At 49.8% G+C, this 26,333-nt stretch overlaps 2 gene segments (V, D, J or C); both read left to right on the top strand.

Moving 5' to 3' along the window:
- The first annotated feature begins 7,752 nt into the window (after nt 1-7,752).
- The window catches only part of LOC101413443 (immunoglobulin alpha-2 heavy chain-like), a 353,255-nt gene continuing 334,674 nt past the window's right edge, over nt 7,753-26,333 (top strand). The window contains exon 1 of the C gene segment in view: nt 7,753-7,846.
- LOC101417381 (Ig mu chain C region-like) lies at nt 8,087-18,370 on the top strand. The segment is given in 5 exon segments: nt 8,087-8,193; nt 16,153-16,470; nt 16,619-16,963; nt 17,318-17,635; nt 17,877-18,370. Coding segments are annotated over 5 exon segments (1,395 nt in total).

Here is a 26,333-nt window from a genome sequence, read left to right as displayed (position 1 = left end):
ATCTGCCATTACTATAGAACCTGTGGGTCTCTTTAGCCCTCAAAAGGACCAGTACCTGGGGTTGTATTTACTTTATCTGTCTCTGAGACTCTGCTCAGGTGTGCATAAGGGCAATCCTTCTGACAACCTCCAGACTCTTTTTCAGAGACTCATAGCCATATGAACTCATTTGTCCTTTCCATTTCCCCCTTACTTTAGGTCAAACAGCATTTTTTTATTCATTTTTTTAAAAATATTACATTCAAAAAATATGAAGTCCCATTCAACCCCACCGCCCCCACCCCCCACGCCCCCCACAGCAACACTCTCTCCAGTCATCATGACACATCCATTGCACCTGGTAAGTACATCTCTGGGCATCGCTACACCCCATAGTCAATTGTCCACATCATAGCCCACACTCTCCCACGTTCCATCCAGTGGGCCCTGGGGGGATCTACAATGTCCCGTAGTTGTCCGTGAAGCACCACCCAGGACAACTCCAAGTCCCAAAAATGCCTCCCCATCTTATCTCTTCCTCCCATTCCCCGCACCCAGCAGCCACCATGGCCACCCTTCCCACACCAATGCCACATTTTCTCTGTGGACATTGGATTGGTTGTGTCCATTGCACATCTATGTCAAGTGGGGGCTTAGATTCCACATGGATACTGGATGCAATCCTCCTGCTTTCAGTTGTAGGCACTCTCGGCTCCATGGTGTGGTGGTTGACCTTCTTCAACTCCATGTTAGCTGAGTGGGGTAAGTCCAAAAAATCAGAGTGTAGGAGCTGAAGTCTGTTGAGGCTCAGGGCCTGGCTATCATATTGTCAGTGAAGAGATTCAAATCCCCTAAATATATCTTAAACCCCAACACCAACTACAATTCCAGTAAAGCAGCACGAAATCTTGTGAAAAGAGATCCCATCTGGTCCAGTTCCATCATGCAGAAACACCAGCTCCAAAGAAGGGCCATCTGACATGGCAGTGAACCCCATCTGCCGTGACCATAGAACCCGTGGGTCTCTTTATTCCTCAAAAGAACCTGGGGTTGTATCTACTTTATCTGTCTCTGAGACTCTGCTCAGGTGTGCATAAGGGCAATCCTTCTGACAACCTCCAGACTCTTTTTCAGAGACTCATAGCCATATAAACTCATTTCTCCTTTCCATTTTCCCCTTACATAAGGTCAAACAGCATTTTAAAGTCATGTTATTATACATAGACAGGGATATTCTGTTGATCCGCATTGAACCTTTAATTCAAGGTCATTTTCTAGTTACATCATCAGCTGGTACTTGGTAGTGATCCCTCGGTGCCAGGGAGGCTCATCCCCCAGTGTCATGTTCCCACGCTAGGGGGAAGGCATTGCATTTACATGCTGAGTTTGGCTTTGAGACTGGCCACATTTGATTAACACAGAGGCTGTCAGGAGGGAACTGTGAGTAGAACTTAAACACAATGGGTACCATAGCTTGCTCCCATGGAGGATCATGAACTATTGTGGTTAATAATTGAGAAAATGTGGCATTGATGTGGAAAAAGTGGCCATGGTGGCTGCTGGGTGCAGGGAATGGGAGGAAGAGAAGAGATGTGGAGGCATTCTCGCGACTTGGAGTTGTCCTGGGTGGTGCCCAGGGACAATTGCCAGATGCTGTATGTCCTCCCATGGCCCACTGGATGGAACGTGGGAAAGTGTGGGCTATGGTGTGGAACACGGGACATGGGGTGCAGCAATGTCCGGAGATGTACTCACCAGATGCAATGGATGTGACATGATGATGGGGGAGAGTGTTATTGTGGGGGGAGTGGTGGGGTGGGGGCGGTGGGGACGAATGGAGACCTTATTTTTTTTTAATGTAATATCTTTTTAAAAAAATGAGTAAATTGAGTAGAATTTGGGAAAAAAAAAAATGTATGCTATTGCAAACCTGAAATTTAAAGCTATTAACTGCAGCTCAAGAAAAAACTTATGCATTGAGTGGTCCTTTAATTAGTATTAAGTATTGTACCTATATCCTATTCTAGATATATGTCTGATAATTATTGTAGAACTTCTAGTACTTCATATGCAAACTTTTAACATGCTAAAAGTCCTGATCAATTTCATTTTCTGAGTAAAGAACAAGTCTATAAGATTTTTTGAAATGGTCACCTTTCCTAAAAGCAGTGGAGTCAACAGTTTCTTTAATTGAAAAAGCCACAAAATTAACTTGGGGGCAACCTCTCAGTCTTCATCCCACACCAGATGAAGTATGTGCTTGAGCCCAGGGCCACCAGTGGCTTATATGTAGTTGGTTAATTAATACCAGACTCAATTACTAGAAACCCCCAAGATGCAAATAAGGGTGTATCAAAGTCTCAACCCAGCCACCCTACTATCAGTAGAGGGCCCAAAGTCAGATCCTGAAGAACTCCTTCTCTACTCCTGTCTGAGACTTTTTACCAAAATTACTCAAGAAAACCATATCTAAAGGATAAGCCTCTTGTGAACCCAAACATTAAGTGGTTCACAGATGAAAACAATTTTATTAAGAGAAAATTTAAAAAGTCAAACTATGCAGTGGTTTCTCAATTTGAAACCATAGAAATCAGAGCTCTTCTCCCTGGAACTTCAGTCCTAAAAGAAAATGAATTGCCCTTACCCAAAGTTTAAGGCCAGCAGCTGGGAAACAGGCTAATACTTACACAGACTCTAAGCATACTTTCCTGTGTCCTTCACACTCTGCTGTGTAATGAGAAAAAGACTTAATAACAGTAAGTCAACTATTAAACACAAGCAAAAATTCTAAATTTACTTAGAAGCCATACTGTTACCTCAGGAAATAAGTTATGCATTATCCAGAGCATCAGAAAACAAATACTGTTATAGCAAAAAGAAATGCTTAAGCTAATGCAACTGCTAAAGCAGCAGCACAAACCCAGGTTTCCCTCCTTTCCCTTATTCCAGCACCTGGACCAGTACTTAAACTTCCACAGTGTACCCAGGGTAAAAAACCAGGGCTCACCCTGGAATCTGATAGGTGACTTTTTGGAAATGTTCAAGTCTACTTGCCAGGAGTACTGCAGTGAAAAGTCCTTCATGAACTTCACCAAGGCACTCATCTGGGGAGGGATGCCCTAACCAGCTTAGTCAAATGGGTTTTTAAAAGACAAAGCCTGGTAAAAACAGTCAAAAAATTTATCAGGAGTTGCTCAATTAAAGTCAAAATATAAAAACTTTGCTCTGTAGTTCTGATCACTCCCACAGCTACTAAAGCTAAAGGATGTCCAGCTTGGTGCACTAATCCTTTGCAGGCACCTGACCTTTTCTACTTCTGTGGTCTGATGTCCTTTTAGAGGGACAATATATTCTCAAAGTTCTAATTAAGTTTACTTCTTTCAGAATCAACATCTTGTTAGCCATATGAAAACTTCATCCAGCTTCATATAGGATGCCAGGTCGGCCTTCCTCCAATTAAAATAGAATAATAGGGTTTTTACACCTTATCAGGTAGGGCCTATAGCCCATAACCAGCAGGAAGTAGCTACAGAAGAAGGATGATCTCCCTTCAGCATCCCTTTAAGATTAAAGATGTAAACTCTTGGAGGGAGGAACAAAGAAGGCTAGTAAGATAGGGAATTAATAGATCTGGAATCTGGCAGAGAGTCCTCGTGGATTTCAGTAACCCCCAAGATAGCTGCTGGAAGACCCCCAACCCCATGGTTCTGCTATGCAGAACAAAGATTTCTTCTGAGAGCAAGGAAAAGCCCCAAACATTCCCCCAAAGACTTTATCATTGGGCCCTCACTGGGGGATTGATTGGTGGGGTAATCAATCAAAACAGCAAACAGCTGAAACTCCTCCCATGCTCTCATCATACTTACCTGCTTCCTCCCCTAAATAATAGAGTACAAGCTTTAATAAATAATGCAGTAAAAACACAGACAGTGGCCCACTTCATAACTCTGGAAATAGTGATGTCAAAGCTTAATAAATTTAAGCAAGGCCTCAAAGTGGGGATATAATACAGCCTGTGCATGAATTCCAAATTATTTAATTCTGTATCCAAGTGTGCCTAGTTTCTAGAAAGCTAATTAAGTAAAGAGGCCCTGTAGGCTTCAAATATTCAGAAAGGACATAGATTGAATGTGTATTCAGAGTTACATCCAGACGGAATGTGGGTGATATGTTAATTCAAGCTTACCTGGAGGGTAGGTGATATATTAATTCAAGTTTACCTGGAATGTGGGGGATATGCTAATTTGAAACCTATCTAGGGGAAGCAGATTTGGCTCAACTGATAGAGCATCTGCCTACCACATGGGAGGTCCAGGGTTCAAACTCAGGGCCTCCTGACCCATGTGGTAAGCTGGACCATGTGCTGTGCTGATGCATGCAAGGAGTGCCGTGCCACCCAGGACTGTACCCCATGTAGGGGAGCCCCATGTGCAAGGGGTGTACTCCATAAGGAGAGCCACCCACACGAAAAAAGTGTAGCCTGCCCAGGAGTGGCGCCGCATGCATGGAGAGCTGACGCAGCAAGATGACACAACAAAATGACACAGATTCTCGGTGCCACTGACAAGAATCCAAGCAGATACAGAAGAACACATAGTGAATGGACAAAGAAAGCAGACAATGGGGGAGGGAGGGGAAAGAATTAAATAAAAATAAATCTTTAAAAAAAAAAAGAAAATTTATCTAGTACTCAAACACTTAAAACTAATGAAGAAAAGTCCTTTTTGCATAAAAGCAGTTTGACTCTCTGCTCCTACATCCTTTGTATAAAGGGGACACAGAAATCCTATTCAGAACTCGGCTTTTTGACAGGAGTCCCCAGTCCTGGCCGGTCATAATAAATTTTTCCTTCTCAAAATATTCCTGAGTCCTAACCTTCAATACACGATCATTGAATCTCTCTGCTTCTACAAGGACCCAATGATAAAGGCCTTGGGGAATACCCAGGGCTTTTCCTTGCTCCCAGAAGTCTTTGTTCTGAATAGCAGAATCTTGGGAGTGGGGGTCTTCCAGCAGCCATCTTGGGCGTTATTGATGTCCACATGGACTCTGCCAGGTTCCAGATCCATCTACTGATTCCCTAACTTATTAGCCTGCATCACAGGTGGGGGAGGGTGCTGCCATTTGTAGGAGCCTGGGGTAGTCTGGGTGGGGGGAGGTGCTTCCATTGGCAGCAGCCTGGGGTTGTCTGAGTGGGGAAAGGGTGCTGCTATTTGCAACAATGTGGGAGTATAGGGGAGGGGGTGACTTGGGAGCATGGAGGCTGGATTGGCTGCAGATAGCATAGCTTGCTATTCAAGCTGGGTGGTGTCTTCAGAAGCACAGGAAGCGGTGTCCCCAGAGGACAGATGCAGTGAAGTGCCAGGAAGGGCTCACTAGTCCCAGAGCCCTGGACTGGGGGCAAGGGTGATGTTTGCAAGGACAGTGGGGTGGGGAGGCTCTTTGAGCTGCGAGCAGACTTTCTGAGCCTGGGGTTCCCTGAGGGGGAAGATTTGGTGGCCTTTGACATAAGGCTCCCTCACTGTGGTATAGTTACTTCGATTTCTGGGGCTCTGGCACCCATGTCACTGTCTCCTCAGGTGAGTGTTCCCTTGCCTGCCCTTCTTAGCCCTGGGTATCTGTGTGGCAGGGACAGGGAAGCCAGCTCGTTCTGCTGAGAGCCCTGGCTGGGCTTGCCAGTCTGAGGGTCCCACGGTGTTTTATGAGGAGGGACAGCAGGGCTTGTCTCTGTGTGATGCTTTCGATGCTTGGGACACTGGAGTCCCGGTCACTGTCACCTCGGGTGAGAAAGCTTTCTCTCTGGCTTCCCTGTCCTGGATTAAGGACAGAATGTTCTGGAGACACCCTGGTCCAGGTGGGGCCTCTGAGACTACTGGGGGTCTTTGAGGCTCTCTGTACATGATCCGATTCTGTGTTGTGAAATGGGCATTTGTGCGGGACACAGGCTGGGCATAGACGTGCTTTATGTTTGGGACACGGGGCCGAAGGAAATAGGGATTTTTGCCTCAGCTGAGTGGGCATGGGATGACAGGGCAGGGTTGGGGATTTTGTGCACCCCCTAATGGGACCCACAGCAATGTGATATTTGAGTACTGGGGCACAGGAACCATGGTCACCGTCTCCTCAGGTGAGTCCTCTCCACCTCTCTCTCCACCTTCTTTCTGAGGGTTTTTGTTGCAATTTGGAGGGAGAAACGAGGGTGATGGGTCCTGGTCTGGGCACCAACTGGGGTTCTCTGGAAGGGGACTCAAACGAATGCCCTCTTCTCCTGAACTCTGTGGCTGGGTGGTTTCTCTGGGTGTCTCAGCCTTCGTCGGCCTCTGGAGTGCCCTGTGGCCTCTTGGCTCAATTTGAGACCATGCCCTGGCCCCTGATGGCCTCTGTCAGGGCAGTTTTTGCCTGGAGCCCCAGTATGTTTGTCATAGTGTGACAGATTCGATGTTTGGGGCCCTGGAGTCATGGTCACCGTCTCCTCAGGTGAGAAAGCTTTCTCTCTCCCTCCAGTCTTGGATTAAGAACAGAATATTCTGGAGACACTCTAGTCTGGGTGGGGCCTCTGGGGCTCCCAGGGTCTCCGAAGCTCTCTGTTTGTGATCTGGTTCTGTGTTGTGCAATGGGCATTTGCGCAGGACACAGGCTGGGCATATACGGGCTTTGTGTTTGGGACACGGGGCCGAAGGAAATAGGAATTTTTGCCTCAGCCGGGTGGGCATGGGATGACAGGGCAGGGTCAGGGATTTCGCGCACCCCCTAATGGGACCCACAGCAATGTGGCATTTGATCCCTGGGGCCCAGGAACAATGGTCACCGTCTCCTCAGGTGAGTCCTCTCCACCTCTCTCTCCACCTTCTTTCTGAGGGTTTTTGTTGCAATTTGGGGAAGAAACAAGGGTGATGGGTCCTGGTCTGGGCACCAACTGGGGTTCTCTGGAAGGGGACTCAAACGAACGCCCTCTCCTCCTGAACTCTGTGGCTGGGTGGTTTCTCTAGGTGTCTCAGCCTCTGTCAGCCTCTGGAGTGCCCTGTGGCCTCTTGGCTCAATTTAAGACCATGCCCTGGCCCCTGATGGCCTCCATCAGGGACCGTTTTTGCCTGGAGCCCCAGTATGTTTGTCACAGTGTGATAGATTTGATTTTGGGGGCTCTGGAGTCATGGTCACCGTCTCCTCAGGTGAGAAAGCTTTCTTTCTCTCTCCTGTCTTGGATTAAGGACAGAATGTTCTGGAGACACTCCAGTCCAGGTGGGGCCTCCGGGGCTCCCAGGGGTCTCCGAGGCTCTCTGTTTGTGATCCGGTTCTGTGTTGTGCAATGGGCATTTGTGCGGGACACAGGCTGGGCATAGACAGGCTTTGTGTTTGGAACATGGGGCCAAAGGAAATAGGGTTTTTTGCCTCAACCAAGTAGGCATAGGGCAGCAGGGCACGGTTGGGGATTTTGTGCACCCCCTAATGGGACTCACAGCAATGTGACTACTTTGGTATATGGGGCCCAGGAACCATGGTCACCGTCTCCTCAGGTGAGTCCTCTCCACCTCTCTCTCCACCTTCCTTCTGAGGGTTTTTGTTGCAATTTTGGGGGAGAAATGAGAGTGATGGGTCCTGGTCTGGGCACCAACTGGGGGTCTCTGGAAGGGGCCTCAAACGAACGCCCTCTCCTACTGAACTCTGTAGCTGGGTGGTTTCTCCGGGTGTCTCAGCCTCTGTCGGCCTCCGGAGTGCCCTGTGGCCTCTTGGCTCAATTTGAGACCATGCCCTGGCCCCTGACAGCCTCTGTCAGGGACAGTTTTTGCCTGGAGCCCCCTAGTATGTTTGTCACAGTCTGAAAGATTTGATTTTTGGGGCCCTGGAGTCCAGGTCATCGTCTCCTCAGGTGAGAAAGCTTTCTCTCTCCCTCCCCTGTCTTGGATTAAGAACAGAATTATCTGGAGACACCCTGGTCCAGGTGGGGCCTCCAGGGTTCTCAGGGGTCTCCGAGGCTCTCTGTATGTGGTCTGGTTCTGTGTTGTACAATGGGCATTTGTGCAGGACACAGGCTGGGCATAGACAGGCTTTGTGTTTGGAACATGGGGTCAAAGTAAATAGGGTTTTTTGCCTCAACCGAGTGGGCATGGGGCAGCATGGCAGGGTTGGGGATTTTGTGCACCCCCTAATGGGACTCACAGCAATGTGACTACTTTGATGTATGGGGCTCAGGAACCATGGTCACCGTCTCCTCAGGTGAGTCCTCTCCACCTCTCTCTCCAGCTTCTTTATTTGGGTTTTTGTTGTAATTTTGGTGGAAAAATGAGGGTGATGGGTCTCAGTCTGGGCACTGCTTGGGGGTCTCCAGAAGGGTCTGCTGAGGGACCAGTGGCTCAAATGGATGTTCTCTCCTCACGGACCCTGTGGCCAGGGTTTTTCTTTTGGGGTCTCAGCCACTGTCAACATCTGGAGTGCCCTGTGGCCTCTTGTCTCAACTTGAGACAGTCTCTGGTCCCTGCTGGCCTCAGGCAAGGGATGGTTCTTACCTAAGGCCCCAGGACGTTGGTCACACTTTGACAACAGGTTTTTTGAGTTTGGGGACCGGGGGATCATGGTCACTGTCTCCTCCGGTGATTCTTCACCCCCTCCCCAATCAACCTTGCATTTTAAATGCCCACTGGGGAATTTGGGGTGTCTGGATGTCAGAGACAGGTTAAGGCATTTTGGAGGTCAGGAAAGGGAGCCAGGGAGAGGGTCTGTCCTCTGCCCTCCAGAACTATGAGCTGAAGACCCAGTCTCCCCTTCTCAAAGGGCCACCGGCTGCCGTTCCCCTGGGCGGTCTAAGGGCAGTCACTCTGTTTCATTGGATTCCTCTGCCAAATGCATTATCGGGGACTGTCGACTCAGGGTCGGAATCGGGCTTTCGTCCACCTCCAAGCCACCTACTTTTGGGGGCACGTACTGATTTCTGGTTATGGTTGAATTCTGAGTGTGAGTCAGGACTTGTCTCTGGAGCCGGCTAGGCTGTCAGACTGCCGGGGCGGCCAAAAGGTCAGGTCAGAATGTGGGGTCTCTGGGGTGGCTGAGCACTCAGTCCAGGACTCTCTGAGGGGGGTGAGTGTGGAAACCCCACATAACAGTACTGGGACTGTTGGCTTCCTGGGAAAGCTGCAACATTTCTTCACTGCCCAATTTCTGGGCGGCGGGCAGAGATGCCCAGGCCTGCACCTGGGGTTTTTGTGGGGAGGGCATGAAGATTCGACCATTGTGACTACTATGCTATGGATTTGTGGGGCCAAGGGACCATGGTCACCGTCTCCTCAGGTAAGAAGAGCCCCTCTGGGGCCATTCTTTTCTGCTCATTCTCAGGATGTTTTCTGAAGGTCTGACTATCCCAGGGAGCCTGGAGGGCTGGCTGGGAAGGAATGGGACTTGGGATGCCATAGGAATTTGGGGGCTTCCATTGTTTCTCTGATGCTTTTTAAAATCTGTATAATGCCAAGCTTGTCTGAGGGGCTGCCTCAGCTCCTGAAAGAGGGGACTGCAGGGCTGAAGGTTCGGGGCCACATTTGGGTGAAGCAGCCAGACAGCATGGGGTTGTCCAGTGCCCAGAGTCTGGGCTGGAGCAGGAGACATTTCTTTGCTGGAATCATGGTATTGGCTGGATAGTGAGCCTTGCTAATAGTCTCCAGAACCTCACATAGAGAGAGCAGTGAACTATTTTATTTAGAATTATGAGATATGTTCTCTGCTAGATTTGTGTTTAAATTCTGTAACAGTTAGAAAGAAAAGCACCTTCTGTAAGTGTCCCAGCAAGGAGAGGCACACAGTCTTGGGGAGGTTCTGAGGGCAGTTTCTAAAAACAAGTGATTTATTCATATTAAGAGGCTTTACTAAAGTATTAAAGAGAGGGTATCTTTGAAGTGGCTTGAGGAAGATGATTAGGGAAAATGCTCCTGAAAATTCTGCAAGATGGTCAAATATATTAAATTAAACAATGCCGAAGGACTTAAAATTCATATTGAATTAAGAGCAATGAGGGCTGTCTTCATGGAACAGATTGGGCTGCAGGTTCAGTCAGGAGACAGTTAAATGTAGTATTGTCATTCCCCTGACTCAGGGCTGAATTGTGACATTAAATCAAGTTTATTTTTTATAAATTAATTGAGCCATTTTCAGAGATGTTGGTGTTGGGTTAGAGTCAAGATGGCGGGGGTGGCCGCAGGCACCTGCAGCAGGTGGCAGGAAGCAGGTCACACGGGGAGTCTATTTCAGGAACCAAGAAAACAGAAATGGTAAATTTAGCTTATAGTTCTGAAGAAGTGGTTTTCAGATGGGTTTGCCCAGCCCCACATACCCGAAAGTGTTCCACTGAACAAAACAACACCTGGGCAATTTGCATTTCTAAAATAAGGCACAGACCCTGACTGAAACTGGCTGTGTTCCTTTTTCAACCATTTGATTTTAATTTTTCAGACTTAGCTTTATCAACTTTTAACTTATATTAATTTTTCAAAGAAAGGTGTTTAAGAAATTAAACAGCCTTAGGTATGGTTTGTTACTGCATTAACATAATTTCTTTAATTACTTTGTCATTCTTTCTGTGGTAGTCAATGTCAAACTGTTTTCCACTGGCCTGAAGCATTATTCTTACAAGAATTGTGTTCACAATTGTTTAAGGTAGTCAGTGGTTTTCTCTTTGTGATTAAGAAATGCTTGAGTATTCTAACAAGGTTACCTTTGATACAGTATTTGTCAAGACCACTCCTAAAGTATTAGCTTTAGGATAAAATTTAGGTTAATTGCTTACATTTGTGCTGGATTATTAGTTGATAGATTAAGAGGAAATTGAGACAGAGCATCAGAAAGGAACTTCTCAAATAAAGTGACTTCAGAAGCACTTCTGAAATAATTTCTGTTTTTAATCATTGGCCAAGCTTCTTAATTGAAGGAAAGAAAGGAAGGGTGGAAAGCAGGTTTCTTGCCAAGCGTGGCCTTGGCTGTGCCTTCTCTCGGGACCACATGGAGTCTGGAATATACAGTTGTAGCTTTTGCTGCCAAAGGCAAACCGAACTATTTGTGAATTCACGATTTTTAAATGGATTTGGAGGAATTGTTTGATGCCAAAGAATCCAGTGGAACTTGCCAGTGACCAGGCAGCAAAGATGGTAAGAGAGAGGCAGCCTGTGCTGCCAGATCTACTGCTCGTAAATATTTGTATTTGATATTTAGTTTCAATGTTAGAGAGAATCAGTCTGTCTATTATTTCTCAGTGAAGAGAAAAAGACTCATTTGTATGAGCCCTTTGGCAATTCTTGCAAGATGTTTTAATGAATTTAAAGTTACCTAGAAATTTTCTATCCAAGGAGCTGAAGGCAGATGGTGATTGGCACTGCTTTGGAGCCAAAAACAAGTGGGACTGGGGCAGGCGGACTGGGATTCAGGGCATCAAGTGGAGACCCTCTATGAGGGTCGAGACAGAAAGGAACTGACCCTGGGCTGAGCCTGGCTTTGCAAGACTCTTGGAATAATATGGTTTTAGATGAAGCAAGCAGGTCTGGTTGGGCTGGTCCCTCTTGGCTACTACCCTTTCACCTGGCTTTAGGGGTTTACAGACTTCCTTAAGCTGGGTGAAACTGAGCTAAGCAGTACTGGGCTGTGCTGGCTGGCAGGAGCTGAACCCAGCTGTGCTGTACCAGCAAGCTGTGCTGAGCTGAGCTGCGCTGGGCTGCGCTGGGCTGGGCTGGGCTAAGCAAGGCTGGTTTAGGCTGAGGTAAACTGAGCTGAACTGGGCTGTGCTGTACCAGTGAGCTGTGATGAGCTGGGCTGAGCTGGGCTGAGCTGAGCTGGGTTGGGCTGGGCTGAGCCGAGCCGAGCCGGGCCGGGCCGGGCTGGGCCGGGCTAGGCTGAGCTGAGCTGAGCCGGGCTGAGCCAGGCTGACCTGGGCTGAGCTGGGCTGAGCTGAGCTAAGCAAGTCTGGGCCGGGCTGGGTTGAGCTGTGCTGAGGTGGGCTGAGCAAGACTGGGTTGGACTGAGCTAAGCTGAGCTGAACCAGCCTCTGCTGTACCAGGGAGCTGTGTTGTGCTGGGCTGGGCTGGGCTGGGCTGGGCTGGGCTGAGCTGAGCTGTGCTATACCAGTGAGCTGTGACAAGCTGGGCTGGGCTGGGCTGGGCTGGGCTGAGCTGAGCTGAGCTGAGCGGAACCGAGCAGAGCCGAGCTGGGCCAGGCCGGGCCAAGACGGGCTGGGCTGGGCTAGGCTGAGCTGAGCTGAACCGGGCTGAGCTGAGCTAAGCAAGGCTGGGCCGGGCTGGGTTGAGCTGTACTGAGGTGGGCTGAGCAAGACTGGGTGGACTGAGCTAAGCTGAGCTGAACCAGCCTCTGCTGTACCAGGGAGCTGTGTTGAGCTGGGCTGGGCTGGGCTGGGCTGGGCTGAGCTGAGCTGAACTGAGCTGGGCTGGGCTGGGCTGGGCTGGGCTCAACTGGACTGAGCTGAGCTGGGCTAGGCTGAGCTGGACTGAGCTGAGCTGGGCTGGGCTGGGCTGGGCTGGGCTAAGCAAGGCGGAGCTGGGTTGAGTTGAGCTAAGCAAGGCTGGGCCAAGCTGGGCTGGGCTGAGCTGGGTTGGGTTAGGCTGAGCTGGGCTAGGCTGAGCTGAGCTCAGCTGGGCTGGGCTGAGCTGAGCTAACTAAGGCTGGGCTGAGCTGAGTTAAGCAAGGCTGAGCTGAGCTGGGCTGAGCTGGGCTAAGCAAGGCTGGGCTGGGCTGAGTTGTGCTGAGCTGAGCTAAGCAAGGCTGGGTTGAGCTGAGCTAAGCTGAGCTGAACCAGGCTGTGCTGAACCAGCGAGCTGTGCTGAGCTGAACTGACTGAGCCGGGCTAGGCTGAGCTGTGCTGAGCTAAGCTGAGCTGTGCTGAGCTATGCTGGGCTGTGCTGTGCTGGGCTGGGCTGTGCTGAGCTGGGCTGAGCTGAGCTGAGCTAAGCTGAGCTAAGCTGAGCTGTGCTGAGCTGTGCTGGGCTGGGCTGAGCTGGGCTGAGCTGAGCTAAGCAAGGCTGGATTGGGTTGAGCTAAGCTGAGCTGAACCGGGTTGTGCTTTACCTGCGAGCTGTGCTTAGCTGAACTGACTGAGCTGGACTGATCTGAGCTGGATTAGGCTGACCTGAGCTGAGCTAGGCTAGGTTGAGCTTGGGTGAGCTGTGCTAAGCTGACCTGGCTGAGTTAGGCTGAGCTGAGCTGGGCCAGGCCGAGCTGGGCTGAGCTGGGCTGAGCTGAGATGAGCTGGCTGAGCTGGGCTAGGCTGAGCTGAGCAGCTAGGCTGAGCTGGGCTGGGCTAGGCTAGGCTGGGCTGAACTGAGCTGAACTGTACTAAGCAGAGATGAACTGATCTGGGCTGAGCTAGGATGAGCTGGCTGGGCTGAGCTTGTTGAGCTGAACTGGCCCAAACTGAGCTAGGTTGAGCAAGGTTGAGTGGGAATTAGCTGGGCTAGGCTGAGCTGAGCTAAACTGGGCTGAGCTGGCTTGGCTGAACTGAACTGAGCCAGGCTAAGCTGAGGTGGGCTGGGCTGAGCTGAGCTGAGGTGGGCTGGCTGGGCTGGGCTGAGCTGAGCTGGGCTGAGCTGAGCTGGGCTGAGCTGGGCTGAGCTGAGCTGGGCTGAGCTGGGTTGAGCTGGGCTGAGCTGAGCTGAGTGGGGCTCAGCTGAACTGGCTGGCCTGGACTGAACTGAGTTGTACTGAGCTGCATTGAGCTGGGCTGGAAGTTGGGCTGGGCTGAGCTGAGCAGGCTGGCCTGGGCTGAACTGAACCAGGCTGAGCTGGGCTACCCTGGGCTGGGCTAAGCTGGGCTAAGCTGGGCTGGTCTGGGTTGAGTGAAGCTCAATTGGGCTGAGACAGGCTGAACTGGGCTAGTCTAGGCTGGGCTGAGCTGAATGGCTGGCCTGGGATGAACTAAGCTGGGTTGAGGCAGGCTGAGCTATCCAGACTGGCCTAAACTGCCCTGAGCTGGGCTAAACTGAATTGAGCTGGGCTTGGCTGAACTGAGCTGGGTTGAGTCAAGCTAGACTGAGTTGAACTGAGCTGATCTGACTGTGCTTAACCAGGTTGACCTGAGCTGAACTGAGCCAGGCTGAGCCAGATTGAACTAAGCTAGCCTAGACAGGGATGAGCTGAGTAAGGCTGAACTGGGGCTGTGCTGGGCTGATGGGCTGAGCTGAACTGAGCTAAGTTGACTGAACTAAACTGGGCTTGGCTGAGCCAGGTTGGATCAAGCTAAACTGAGCTGAGCCCACTGGGCTGAGCATTTGGGCTGAACTGGGCTGAGACAGGTTGAGATAGGCTAACCTAGGTGAGGCTGGGCTGAACTGAGGTGAGCTGGGCTGGGCTGGGCTGGGCTAACCTTGGATGGGCTGAGCTAAGCTGGGCTGAGCTGGGCTACCCTGGACTGGGCTAAGCTGGCCTGAGCTGAATGGGGCTCAGCTGAGTTGGCCGACCTGGACTGAACCGAGTTGTGCTGAGCTGGATTGAGCTGGACTGAGCTGAGCTGAGCTGGGCTGGGCTGGGATGTGCTGGGCTGAATTGGAGTAAGCTGAGCTAAGCTAGCCTGGACTGAGTTGAACTGAGCTGTGCTAGCCTGGGCTGAGCTGGGCTGAGTTGGGCTACACTGGGCTGCCTGACCTGAGCTAAGCCGAGCTGGCTGGGCTGAACTGGTGAGCTTGGTTGACCTGAACTGGCAAGCTGGGCTGAGCTGAACCAGCAGAATTGCACTGACTTGGGCTAGACTGGACTTGGCTGGGCTGAGCTGGGCTGACATGGATTGAGTTGGATTTAGCTTGCTGGGCTGAGCTGGCTGAGATGGGTGGTCTGAAGTATCTGGGCTAAACCAGGCTGAACTGAACTAAGCTGTGCTGAATTGGGTGGGCTTGCCTGGGAAGAGCTGAACTGCTTGCACTGGGCAGGGCTGAGCTAAACCAGCAGACCTTGACTGAGCTGGGCTGGGTTGGCCTGGCTGGACTGGTCTGAACTGAATTGAGCTGGGCTGGGCTGAGTTGGACTGAGCTGGCTGGGGCTGCTAGGCTGTACTGGGCTGAGCTGAACTGGCTGAGATTAACTGGCCTGAGTCTGGCTAAACCAGTTAGCTTGGCTAAATTTGGCTGAGCTGTGTTGAGCTGGGTTGGTTAGACTGGGCTGCCTGGACTGCACTGAACTGTAATGGCTGGACCAAGCTGGTTAGGTCAAGTTGGACCAAACTGAATTAGAATGGGTTGACTAGACTGAGCTGGGCTGAGTTAAAGTGAGCTGGACTGAATCCAACTAAGCTGCCCCAGGCTGAGCTGAATTGGTCTGGCCATGGTGGAATGAGCTGTGTTCACCAGGATTGAACTTTTGGGGCTGGGCTGGACTATATTGAGCCAGGCTGAGCAGGTCTGAGCTGGGATAAGTGAGGGTTGAACTGGGTTGAACTGAACTGGACTGGGCTGAGTTGTGTTGAGCTTGGTGGGTTTAGCAGGATTAAATAAGGTGAGCTGAGCTGGGTCTAGCTGGGCTCAACTGGCTGGGCTGAGCTAACTAGTAAGAGTTGATGAGCTGTTTTGACTAGACTGGACAGTACTTGGCCAAGTGGGTTCAGTTTGAGGTGAGCTGCCTGTGCTGGATTGTCCTGGATGACTCTGTACTATGCTAACTGTGGGTGAACTGGTTGGGCTAAGGTGGACAGGTACACCCCACCCCTCAACACTATACACTTTCACCGAGCTGCCTGCTCTTGTAGACTTCAAGACTGGGCTCAAGTGTGACTGAGTTGTGGGGAGGTTTCTCTCTAGGCATTGAGATTGATGCTGGCTGAAAGGCCCAGATCTGCCTACTTCAACAGGAAGCCCCCTGTCTCTCAGAATCTTCCCACACATTCAGAGCAAGTCTCCTGTGGTGGGCTGAGGCAGGGCCTTCTGTGCCCGGCCTCCCCACACTGCAGAATCTGGGTCCACCTCACTGTAGCCTTCTGCTAGGCTATTAGGCCATATGTAGCAAGGACTTGGAGTCTTGAAGGTAGGCTCAGCTTGGGAGATCAGCCATAGTGGGATGGGGATGGGGCAATAGCCAAGAACAGAGACTCTGCTGATCTGGATTCACTGACCTGTGTCTCACCTGTTTCTGCTCGTTCAGCCCAACTGGCAATGGTCCAGCCTAACCATCCTCCCCTCTCTCTTTTGTCCCCTCTTGGGTCCTCAGAGAACCCATCTGCCCCAAATCTCTTCCCCCTGCTCTCCTGTGGGAGCTCCCTGCCCCAAGACAGCCTGATGGCCATGGGCTGTCTCGCCCGGGACTTCCTGCCCAGCTCTATCACCTTCTCCTGGAACTACAAGAATGACAGCAAGATCAGCAACCAGAACTTCATGACCTTCCCATCCACCCTGAGAGATGGAAAGTACATGGCTTCCTCTCAGTTGCTGCTCCCCTCTGCGAACGTCGTACCAGGCACAGATGAGTACCTGGTTTGCAAGGTGCAGCACACTAAAGGCGAAGTGATGCTGAGTGTGCCTTTGTCAGGTGAGATCCAAGGTTTACAGCTCTCTGTGGGCAGAAAAAGAGCCAGGTGTGGTGGGACCCAGTATGCAGCTGTGGGCCAACTACATGATGGACAGGAGAGGCAGTGGGTGGGCCTCAGGCCAGGCCAGTCTGACACCTTTTCCCATAGAACTGCTGCCTCCGGAGCTGCCCCCCAACTTGACCGTGTACATCCCACCCCGGGACGCCTTTGCCAGCCTCAACCAACGCACATCCAAGCTCATCTGCGAAGCCACGGACTTCAGCCCCAGGACAATCTCTGTGTCTTGGCTGCGGGATGGCAAGCTGTTGGAGACGGGTTTCTCCACAGATGAGGTTAAGCCTGAAGCCAAAGTTCCTGGGCCAATCACCTACAAGATCACCAGCATGCTGACAATCAGTGAGAGTGACTGGCTCAGCCAGAGCGTGTTCACCTGCCGCGTGGAGCACAATGGGATGATCTTCCAGAAGAACGTGTCCTCCATCTGCAGCTCTGGTGGGTGGACAGTCCCTGTGGGAAAGGGTCCTGGCCCCAGATCCAGAACCTCCCAGGTCAGGGTGAGGGGCTCCACCATATACACAGATAGATGCCTTCCCAGACATGGCCTGCCCGTCAGCTGTGGTTTCCCAGAGCTGACTAAGGGCAGCCACTAATGGATGAGGCAATAGGGCAGCCATGCCAGGTAGCATGGGGCCACTGATCAGTTGGAGTCTGAGCATCCCCCTGCAGCAGGAACCCTGGGTCTCAGGAGGGGCTTGGCACAGTCGATCCAACTTGCTGGGGGAATAGGACAATCTCCTTCAATGTCACATGTCACTGGTCACTGATTCCACCTTTCTCTTCATCCAGGTTCAACCATACCCATCAAAATCTTTCCAATTCCCCCCTCCTTTGCTGGTATCTTTCTCACCAAATCTGCAAAGCTCTCCTGCATGGTCACAGACCTGACCACCTACGACAGCCTGAGTATCTCCTGGACCCGCCAGAATGGCGAAGTCCTGAAAACCCACACCAACATCTCTGAAAGCTTCCCCAATGCCACCTTCAGTGCCATGGGTGAGGCCACAGTGTGCATGGAGGACTGGGAGACTGGGGACGAGTTTACATGCACCGTGACCCATACGGACCTCCCCTCCCCACTCAAGCGCACCATCTCCAAGGCCAAGGGTGAGATGGGGTTCACTTCTACTTACTCTTTCCCCTCACCCAGGGTTTCCCCACAGGCCTCTGGGTGGACTTGAGATGCTCAAGGAGAGGTGGGGGCTGGTGCCTGTGCCCAGGAATGCCACCTCCATTGACCTCCTCTCACTCCCCACTCACCCCCCACTTCCCCACTTCCCTCTCACCTCCTGTGAGCCTAGAACCGTGGCCCTGTTCAGCCTTCTCACCATCCTCTCTCTGCTCACAGGTGTCCCCAAGCACATGCCAGCCGTCTATCTGTTGCCACCCACCCGAGAGGAGCTGAGTCTGCGGGAGTCAGTCTCTATCACTTGCCTGGTGAAGAACTTCTCCCCTCCAGATGTATTTGTGCAGTGGCTCCACAAGGGACAGCCTATGCCGAAAGACAAGTACGTGACCAGTGCTGCAATGCCTGAGCCCCAGGCCGCTGGCCTCTACTTCGCCTACAGCATCCTGAACGTGTCTGAGGAAGACTGGTTGAATGGGGAAACCTACACCTGCGTCGTGGGGCATGAAGCCCTGCCACACATTGTGACCGAGAGGACCGTGGACAAGTCCACTGGTAAACCCTCTGTGTACAACGTGTCTCTGGTGTTGTCTGACACAGCCAACACCTGCTACTGACCGTGCTGGGGGTTGCTGAGTGTGTGCCCACTAACTATGTCAATGGGGAGGGATATTGCATTTTATAAAAACTAGAAATAAAAATATCAGTTCAAAAGATGCTGGTCCTGAGTGAGCAGTGCTCTCCACCTGCCTGGGGCCACAGATGTGCTGTGCCTACCTGTTCCCACACTGCAGACCATCTGCCCACCCATCCAGCCTTCCTCCAACTGCTTGACACTGTCCTGGGGAAGCCCTCTGTGCAGCTGGCAGATGCCACAGCTGGCAGGTTCCATGCTCACTGCTCCTCTACCTTTTTTCAGAAAGACAGCTGGAGCAGGCCCACAGAGCCAAAGGCAGTACACACATACACACACACATGCATGGACACAGTTGCTCATACAGATACATGTGCATACACAAATACATAGACACACATGAACACATAGACATGAAAACTCATGAGGGACACACAGAGATACATACACACACATGCAGACGCATGGGGTAATGTGTGCGTGTGTATGACCCCACATGCACAGACACATAGGAATGCATATAGGCACACATGGGAAAACACACAGAAGGACATGCATGTAAGCACATGCATGGACATATGGACACAGGTACCTGTATAGATAACTATGGACACATATATACACATATGATGCATACACATGGGCACATGGACATAAGGGAACATGCAAATGCCTGGGGGCACATACTCATGGACATGTCCACACACAACACACACAGACTCAGGGACACCAGGCATGGCACACCCTCAGCAAGACACTACCTCCAGCCGGCATCTCTCCTCTCAAGCAGCCTCAATGCCTATACTGTGGCTATCACATGGCTTCCTGCCCAAAGCTCTGCTTGTCCTCTGTCTCAGCTTGGATGTGGGTTCAGGGACCAGTCCAGACAGGAATTGGACCAGGGTTGCTGTCCCCTGACACAGGGCAAAGGCTCCAGGGCTCACACTGGGCATGAACCTGGATTTCCTGAGACTTTGCTGACCAGAAATCTCAGGGCAGTCCTGACTCCTCCAAGTCTAAGCTCCTGGTGAAAGAGTAAGAGCTCCTTACTCTGGTGACCACATGTGAATAGGACCAGGAGCCCTGGCCCAAGTCCTAACAGTGCCCAGAGAAGGCAGAAATATTTGGCAGCTCTACTTATTAGTAGGAAGTGACAGGAAGATAAATCTGAGCTAAGTGTTCCCTTCAAATTCCCTGCCCTGGGAGTAGGGAGTAAGGAAGCTCAGGAGGCAGTATGAAACTGCCCAGGGTATCCCTGAACCCAGAACAGAATCTAAGAATCTAAGAACAGAATCTAAGTGAGGTCCTTATGAGCCACACTCAAAAGACAGCACATCCTCTAGGGGTTGCCTCTGGGGCTGCTTCCAAGATGCCCTGAAATTCCCATGCCACTGGAGACCCAAGTTCCAGGTGCCGCTGTGCTGCAGACCCAGGTCCTACTCTGTTCTCAACTCCTGATATCATCTCCCTGGGCCTCAGGCTGTCCGCTTGTCCCCTCAATCCCAAGAGTCATCAGTCCAGGAGGGGCAGGGCAAGACACCCAGGTTATCTCACCATGGCCACTGATGCATACACTCCACATTGAGAGGAAGGGAGAGAGTGAGAGAGTGAAGTAGAGAGATGGGAAATAGAGTTGGGGTACAGATAGAGATATAGCAGTGGAGAAGAGATAGAGATAGAGATAGAAGTAGAGAAGGAGATAAATATGGGAAGAGATAGGTGTAGAGATGGACATGGAGATATAGATAAAGATAGGTAGAGCTGGAGATAGAGGTGGACTAAGATAGAGGTAAGATAGAGGTAGAAATAGAGATTGAGATAGAAAAATAGAAATAGAAGATGGAGATAGATATGGAATGGAGATATGAAGATAGAGATGGACAGAGTTAAATACAGAGATGGAGATGGAAATAGACAGGAGATGAAGATATAGAAAAAGATAGGCAGAGTTAGAGGTAGAGAGATGGAGATAGAGAAATGGAGATGAAGAGATGGTGCTAGAGATGGAGATAGAGAAAGACAAAGCTACAGATAGAGATGGAGATGGACATAGATAGATGGAGAAGGAGATAAAGGTAGAAGATGGATATGGAGAGCTAGAGCTAGAGATCAAAGTGAAGATCAGGAAATGGAGAAAGAAGACAGAGATGGAGACATGCAATAGTAATAGAGATGGCCATGGACAACTGGAAATAGAGATGGAGATGGAGATACGGAAATGAAGATATAAAAGTCGAGATAGAGATGGAGATGGAGAGAGAGAGGAAAAAGAATGTGAGGGAAGAGAAGCCAGGGGCAGGTGTCCAGGAAAGGAAATCTTTCATACCCAGATATACAGCCTGCCACCCCTGTAGCCATTTGTAGTCAGGGTGCCTACCACAGGCCATCCATTACTCACCTACAGTGGCCCAAGTATACATGCTTCCCCCAAACCACAGGATACAGGAAGTTCCCCCTTCATGCTTCTTAATCTCAAGTGATGAGGCAGACTGTGCTCCTATCTCTGCCACCATCTCTTCAAAGAGGTTCCAGGACACACTTGGTAGGTTTCCACCTCAAGTCCCAGCCCAGGCCAGCAGCTATGTGTCTGTGTGCTGCCTTTTTCACTCTCTCAGTCACTCTCAGGGCTCTAGAACAAGGGTGCTGGGTATCATTGACCTACCCAAGCTTGCCCATACTCTTTCCTCTGCGCAGCCTGAGCACACACACCTTCATCTGATGTCTGGGTGGACCCAGGTCACACTAGCTGGAAGTCTGTCCACAAAGAGCCCAGGAGCTTCCAGCCCTGGAAGTAAAAGGCAGGTGGATACTTCTTGGAGCTCTGCTGCAGCAGCATGCCCACCAGTACCACAAACACTCACATTTGAGAGAGCTCTGTGCATAACCTACCTCTTCTCCTCTTGCTTCTGCTGATGTTCCCTACCTTACCCTCTCCTCAAGGGCACAGCACAGCTGGGAACCAAGTGAAACCTTAATCCAGTATTGGGTGTATCCATCAGAAGCCCCAGGGAGTTGGATGGTGCTCCCTAAGCTCACCACACTACCCCTAACCCCAGGGAGAGATCACAGCAAGGCACCTTGATCCCAAGCCTTACTTTTCCTTCTGTGTTATATTATGTTACAGAGGGAGAGGTGAATGCTGAAGAGGAAGGATTTGAGAACCTGTGGACCACTGCCTCCACCTTCATCGTCCTCTTCCTTCTGAGCCTCTTCTACAGCACAACAGTCACCCTGTTCAAGGTAGACTGGCCTAGGAGGGACATGTGGAATGAGGTCCCAGGAAAGGCTCATCTGACCTGGTCCTCACATACATATTGAGGGAGGGTAGAGGATGGACAGGAGACCTTTGTGACTCTGTTGGGTGCCACTTCCCATTAGAGGCCTTGAAAGCCTGGACAGCTGCACTTCTGAGACTTTGAGTGTCACAGATATGATTTAGACCCAGACTCAGAACTCTGAGCTCTGCTTTTTCATCTGTGAAATGCTGACGGGGATGGAGGAGACAAAAGGAGATGGGGCTTGGGAAGGCAGTTCAGAGACACATAGAATCACTCCTGGGCTAGAGAGAACCTCAATCCTGGGTCCCACCACACTTGGATCACCGGGTACCCCTACCTCTCCCCACCATTCCCAGCTGACTGAAAGTTGTTCATGGTCATCTTTGTCATCTGCAGGTGAAATGATCCACCAATGTAAAGACATCCAAGACCAAAGAGAGGGAGCTAAAGGGGAACTTCATTGGGACTTGGGGATTTTCCAAGACTTGTGTTACCTGTTGGTTTGAAATCTTCTCCCATGTCATCCTCTAGCTTTAAGCCTGAGAAAGAGGCTTCTTTCTAGCTACAACCAAATATCTGTTCATTATGGGTGGAATCTGAAGCTGTGGACTCTGCCCCACTCACTGTTTTGCTCCATATGTGCTTATTGCCTTGAAATAAATTTGTATATTTTGTCTTGTTAAACTGCTTTCTAGTGAGGTTCTTTATTTGTTTCATTTTTATTTTTTTGCAAACTGTGCTCCTTTCTTGTTTCATGGGTGTGTCCAAAGGGACTGTGGGAATGGAGGCTATGCCTCAGCACTGACTTATGGTGGGGTGTGCTGGGAAAGGGGAGATGGCAATACAGTAAGAATGTGGGGCCACACACACATAATCCTGGGGTCTCAGGGCCTCAAGCCTGATGTAAGGGTGGTAGCCAAGTTGGGGAGAATTCTAAGCCTCATACCCCAAATAAGATCAGAATGGAGAAATTGAAGTTTGGGCCTTGGTGGGATCACTGGTGTGGCCAGCAGGACCCTCTCCACACAGCTTCCTGCTCAATGCATTATTGATTGCTACATACATCCTCAACAAATGTTCATAGCATGTGATGTGCACTAAGGTGTCTCAAATTGTCAGGATTCCATGTAGGGATTTGTGAAGAGCAGGCTGTGCCATCCATGAGATCAGAGTGTGTGTGCCATGCCTTCAAGGTGTCTCTCTGCTGGGGCTGCTGCAACAAAGCACCACAGATTGGGCAGCTTAAAACAATAGGGATATATTGTCTCTTGGTTCTGTAGACTGGAATTCCAAAATCAAGATCTTCTTTAAGGGGCAAATCTGTTCCAAGCCTCTCCCCTGGCTTCTGGTGGATGACTAGCAATAGGTGATGTCCTTACCTTGTGACATAACTCAGTTTCTATCTCCATCCCATGGCTCTCTCATTCTCTCTCTCTGTCTCCTATATATCTGTGCCCAAATTTCTTCTGCTTATGAGGACACCAGTTGTAGTGACCTTAATCCAGTTTGGGCTCATATTAATAAGTCACATCTTTAAAAATCCTATTTCCAAATTCATGGGATAGGACTTACACATGTCTCTTTAGGGAAAACAATTCCATTCATAACAATGGCGTGACTGAGGGATGCAGTGGCACAGGAGTCACATCCTACAGGTACACAGGGTGCCATCCCTCAGCTTGGGATAGCATCACCTGCAGTGGGGTTCAATGACATGAATCAAGAGCAGAAACTTCCAGTGAACAAGTTAGAAGTCAAAAGCACACAGGATGTGGGTCCACCCCAACTCTCACTTCTTGGGTCTCTTCCTAATGGTACCACCCACCTTGGCAAAATGAGCCTTCAGCTATTCCCCCGGAGTCCGTCCCGCATCAGACCATACCGCCTGAGCATCCTAACCAGGTGTCCCTCCTACTTATACTTTGATACGATTTTCTCAACTTTTTGTTCTCAACGGACACCTGACACTCTCCCATGTTTGTATGTTGCCCCTCCCTCCCCCGAATTTTTGGACAATATTACCCCTCTTCCCATCCCCAGCCCCCCTCAAACCCACAAAGCCCCACCCAAAGACAACCCCTTGCCCCCATTTTGTCCCTTCTTTTTGCTCATACTTACCGCCAGCTCATCACAGATTCCACCCCTGCAGACGTTAACTCACATCCTTCCTCCACCCCCTGCTTTCCTGTAAGCCTCTTTTCCAGACTCTAGCTCTCTGAGGCAGTTTGCTTATTTCATATCATTGAGGTCATGTAGTATTTGTCCTTCAATGCCTGGGTTGCTTCACTCAACATAAGATTCTCTAGATTCATCCATGTTATCACGTGTGTTTGTAGTGTATTTGTTCTTACAGCCGAGTAGTATTCCATTGTGTGTATATACCACATTTTATTGATCCACTCGTCTGTTGATGGGCATTTGGATTGATTCCAACTTTTGGCAATAGTGAACAATGCTGCTATGAACATTGGTGTACATATATTGGTTTGTGTGGCAAGAGAGGAGTTCTGTGAGAGTACACGAGGATGAATATAAAACATGTAATATTACACCAGAAACATATAGGGGACGACAGACTAATAATGTAAACCATAAGGCAAAACATAGGATAACTAAAAAATTTAGAAAACCATACAATCTAAAGTATGGACCACATAGTAAGCACAGATGTCACCTTGTTTGAAAGCTATTGTCCTGGAATCTGTACATCAGTATCAGGAAATATGATATGAATAAGCTAAAAGATTATCGCTATGGAAGGGAAAAGGTTTTATGGTGGGTCTGGGGAAGTACTGTATATTTTATATATGAATTTCGGTGATCTAAGACTCTTGTGAAGCTGACATTATGTTGGGATTCACTTTACAGGAAGTTTTGAATCATAGAGTGGTTCAACAATGGCAGCAGAGGAATACTGATATAGGATGTTATTGACAGGATATATATGGCTGACAGGGAGTTATACAGGGCATATGCACAGGGTATATAGTAATGTCTAGATATACTCATAGTGGAAACAATTAAAAACAACAGCTGGGGCGGGTACTGGGCGACTGGCCGGGGAGTCACGGTCATGGACCCTGGGGAGCAGCGGCAGTCCGCCAGGGGCAACGGCAAGAACCAGGAAGGAAGGAGGGCCCAACAGTGGGTTCCTGATACTAATGGCTATGCTTTTGAGCCTATACATCTGCAATAAGAACAAGGCCTAGAGTAGCACTGTGCCTGGGAGTTTCCTCCTGACAGCCTTCATGTTACTCAAATGTGGCCACTCTCACAGCCAAACTCAGCATGTAGATGCAGTGCATTCCCCCCAACGTGGGACATGACACCCGGGGATGAGCCTCCCTGGCACCGAGGGATCACTACCACATACCAGCTGAAGATGCAACTAGAAAATGACCTTGAATTAAAGGTTCAATACGGATCAGCAGAATATCCCTGTCTACATATAATAACATGACTTCAAAATGCTGTTTGACCTAATATAAGGGGGAAATGGAAAGGAGAAATGAGATTATAAGGCTATGAGTCTCTAAAAAAGAGTCTGGAGGTTGTCAGAAGGAATGTCCTTATGCACAACTGAGCAGAGTCTAAGAGACAGATAAAGTAGATACAACCCCAGGTATTGGTTCTTCTGAGGGATAAAGAGACCCACGGGTTCTATGGTCATGGCAGATGGGGTTCACTGCCATGGCAGATGGCCCTTCTTTGGAGCTGGTGTTTCTACATGATGGAATTGAACTCGGAGGGGATCTCTTCCCACAAGACTTGCATGCTACTTTATTGGAATTGTAGTTGGTGCTGGGGTTTAAGATATATTTAGGGGATTTGAATCTGTGGACTGATAATAAGACACCCAGGCCCAGAGCCTCAACAGACTTCAGCTCCTACACTTTGATTTATCGGACTGACCCCACTCAGCTAACATGGAGTTGAAGAAGGTCAACCACCACACCATGGAGCCTAGAGTGTCTACAACTGAAAGCAGGAGGAGTGCATCCAGTATCCATGTGGAATCTAAGCCCCCACTTGACATAGATGTGCAATGGACACAACCAATCCAATGTCCACAGAGAAAATGTGGAATGGGTGTGGGAAGGGTAGCCATGGTGGCTGCTGGGTTTGGGGAATGGGAGGAAGAGATGAGATGTGGAGGCATTTTCGGGACGTGGAGTTGTCCTGGGTGGTGCTTCATGGACAATTACAGGACATTGTAGACCCCCCCAGGGCCCACTGGATGGAACGTGGGAGAGTGTGGGCTATGATGTGGACCATTGACTACGGGGTGCAGTGATGTTCAGAGATGTACTTACTGGGTGCAATGGATGTGTCACGATGATGGGAGAGAGTGTTGCTGTGGGGGGAGGGGGGTGGGGGCGGTGGGGTTGATTGGGACCTCGTATTTTTTGAATATAATTCGTAAAAATAAATAATTTTAATTAAAAAAAAAGCACACAGGAAGTTGTTCATTGCATGATGGAATGACAGACAGTTTGGAAAGGTGAAGTGAAGCACTGAGGAGGATCTGTGGGAAGTAAGGCTCACAGAAAGAGGTGATTCCACCAAGGGGCTTGGAATTAAAGCTTGATGAAGGGTAACATGGGAGAACCAAGTGAGAGCATGTATGGTCAGGAAGCTGCCTGTATGAGTTTCATGGGGCTGCTGTAACAGGGTGTCCAGCAAACTGGCTGACTTCAAACAGAATTTTTTTCTTCTTTGTTTTCTTTTAAATGTTATATTAAAAAAATATGAGGTCCCCATATACCC

This window comes from Dasypus novemcinctus, chromosome 19 (genome assembly GCF_030445035.2).
Source record: "Dasypus novemcinctus isolate mDasNov1 chromosome 19, mDasNov1.1.hap2, whole genome shotgun sequence".
Taxonomy (NCBI): Eukaryota; Metazoa; Chordata; class Mammalia; order Cingulata; family Dasypodidae; genus Dasypus; species Dasypus novemcinctus.
Note: the sequence above shows the minus strand (reverse complement) of the source record. Positions and strands in the feature narration are given on the sequence as shown.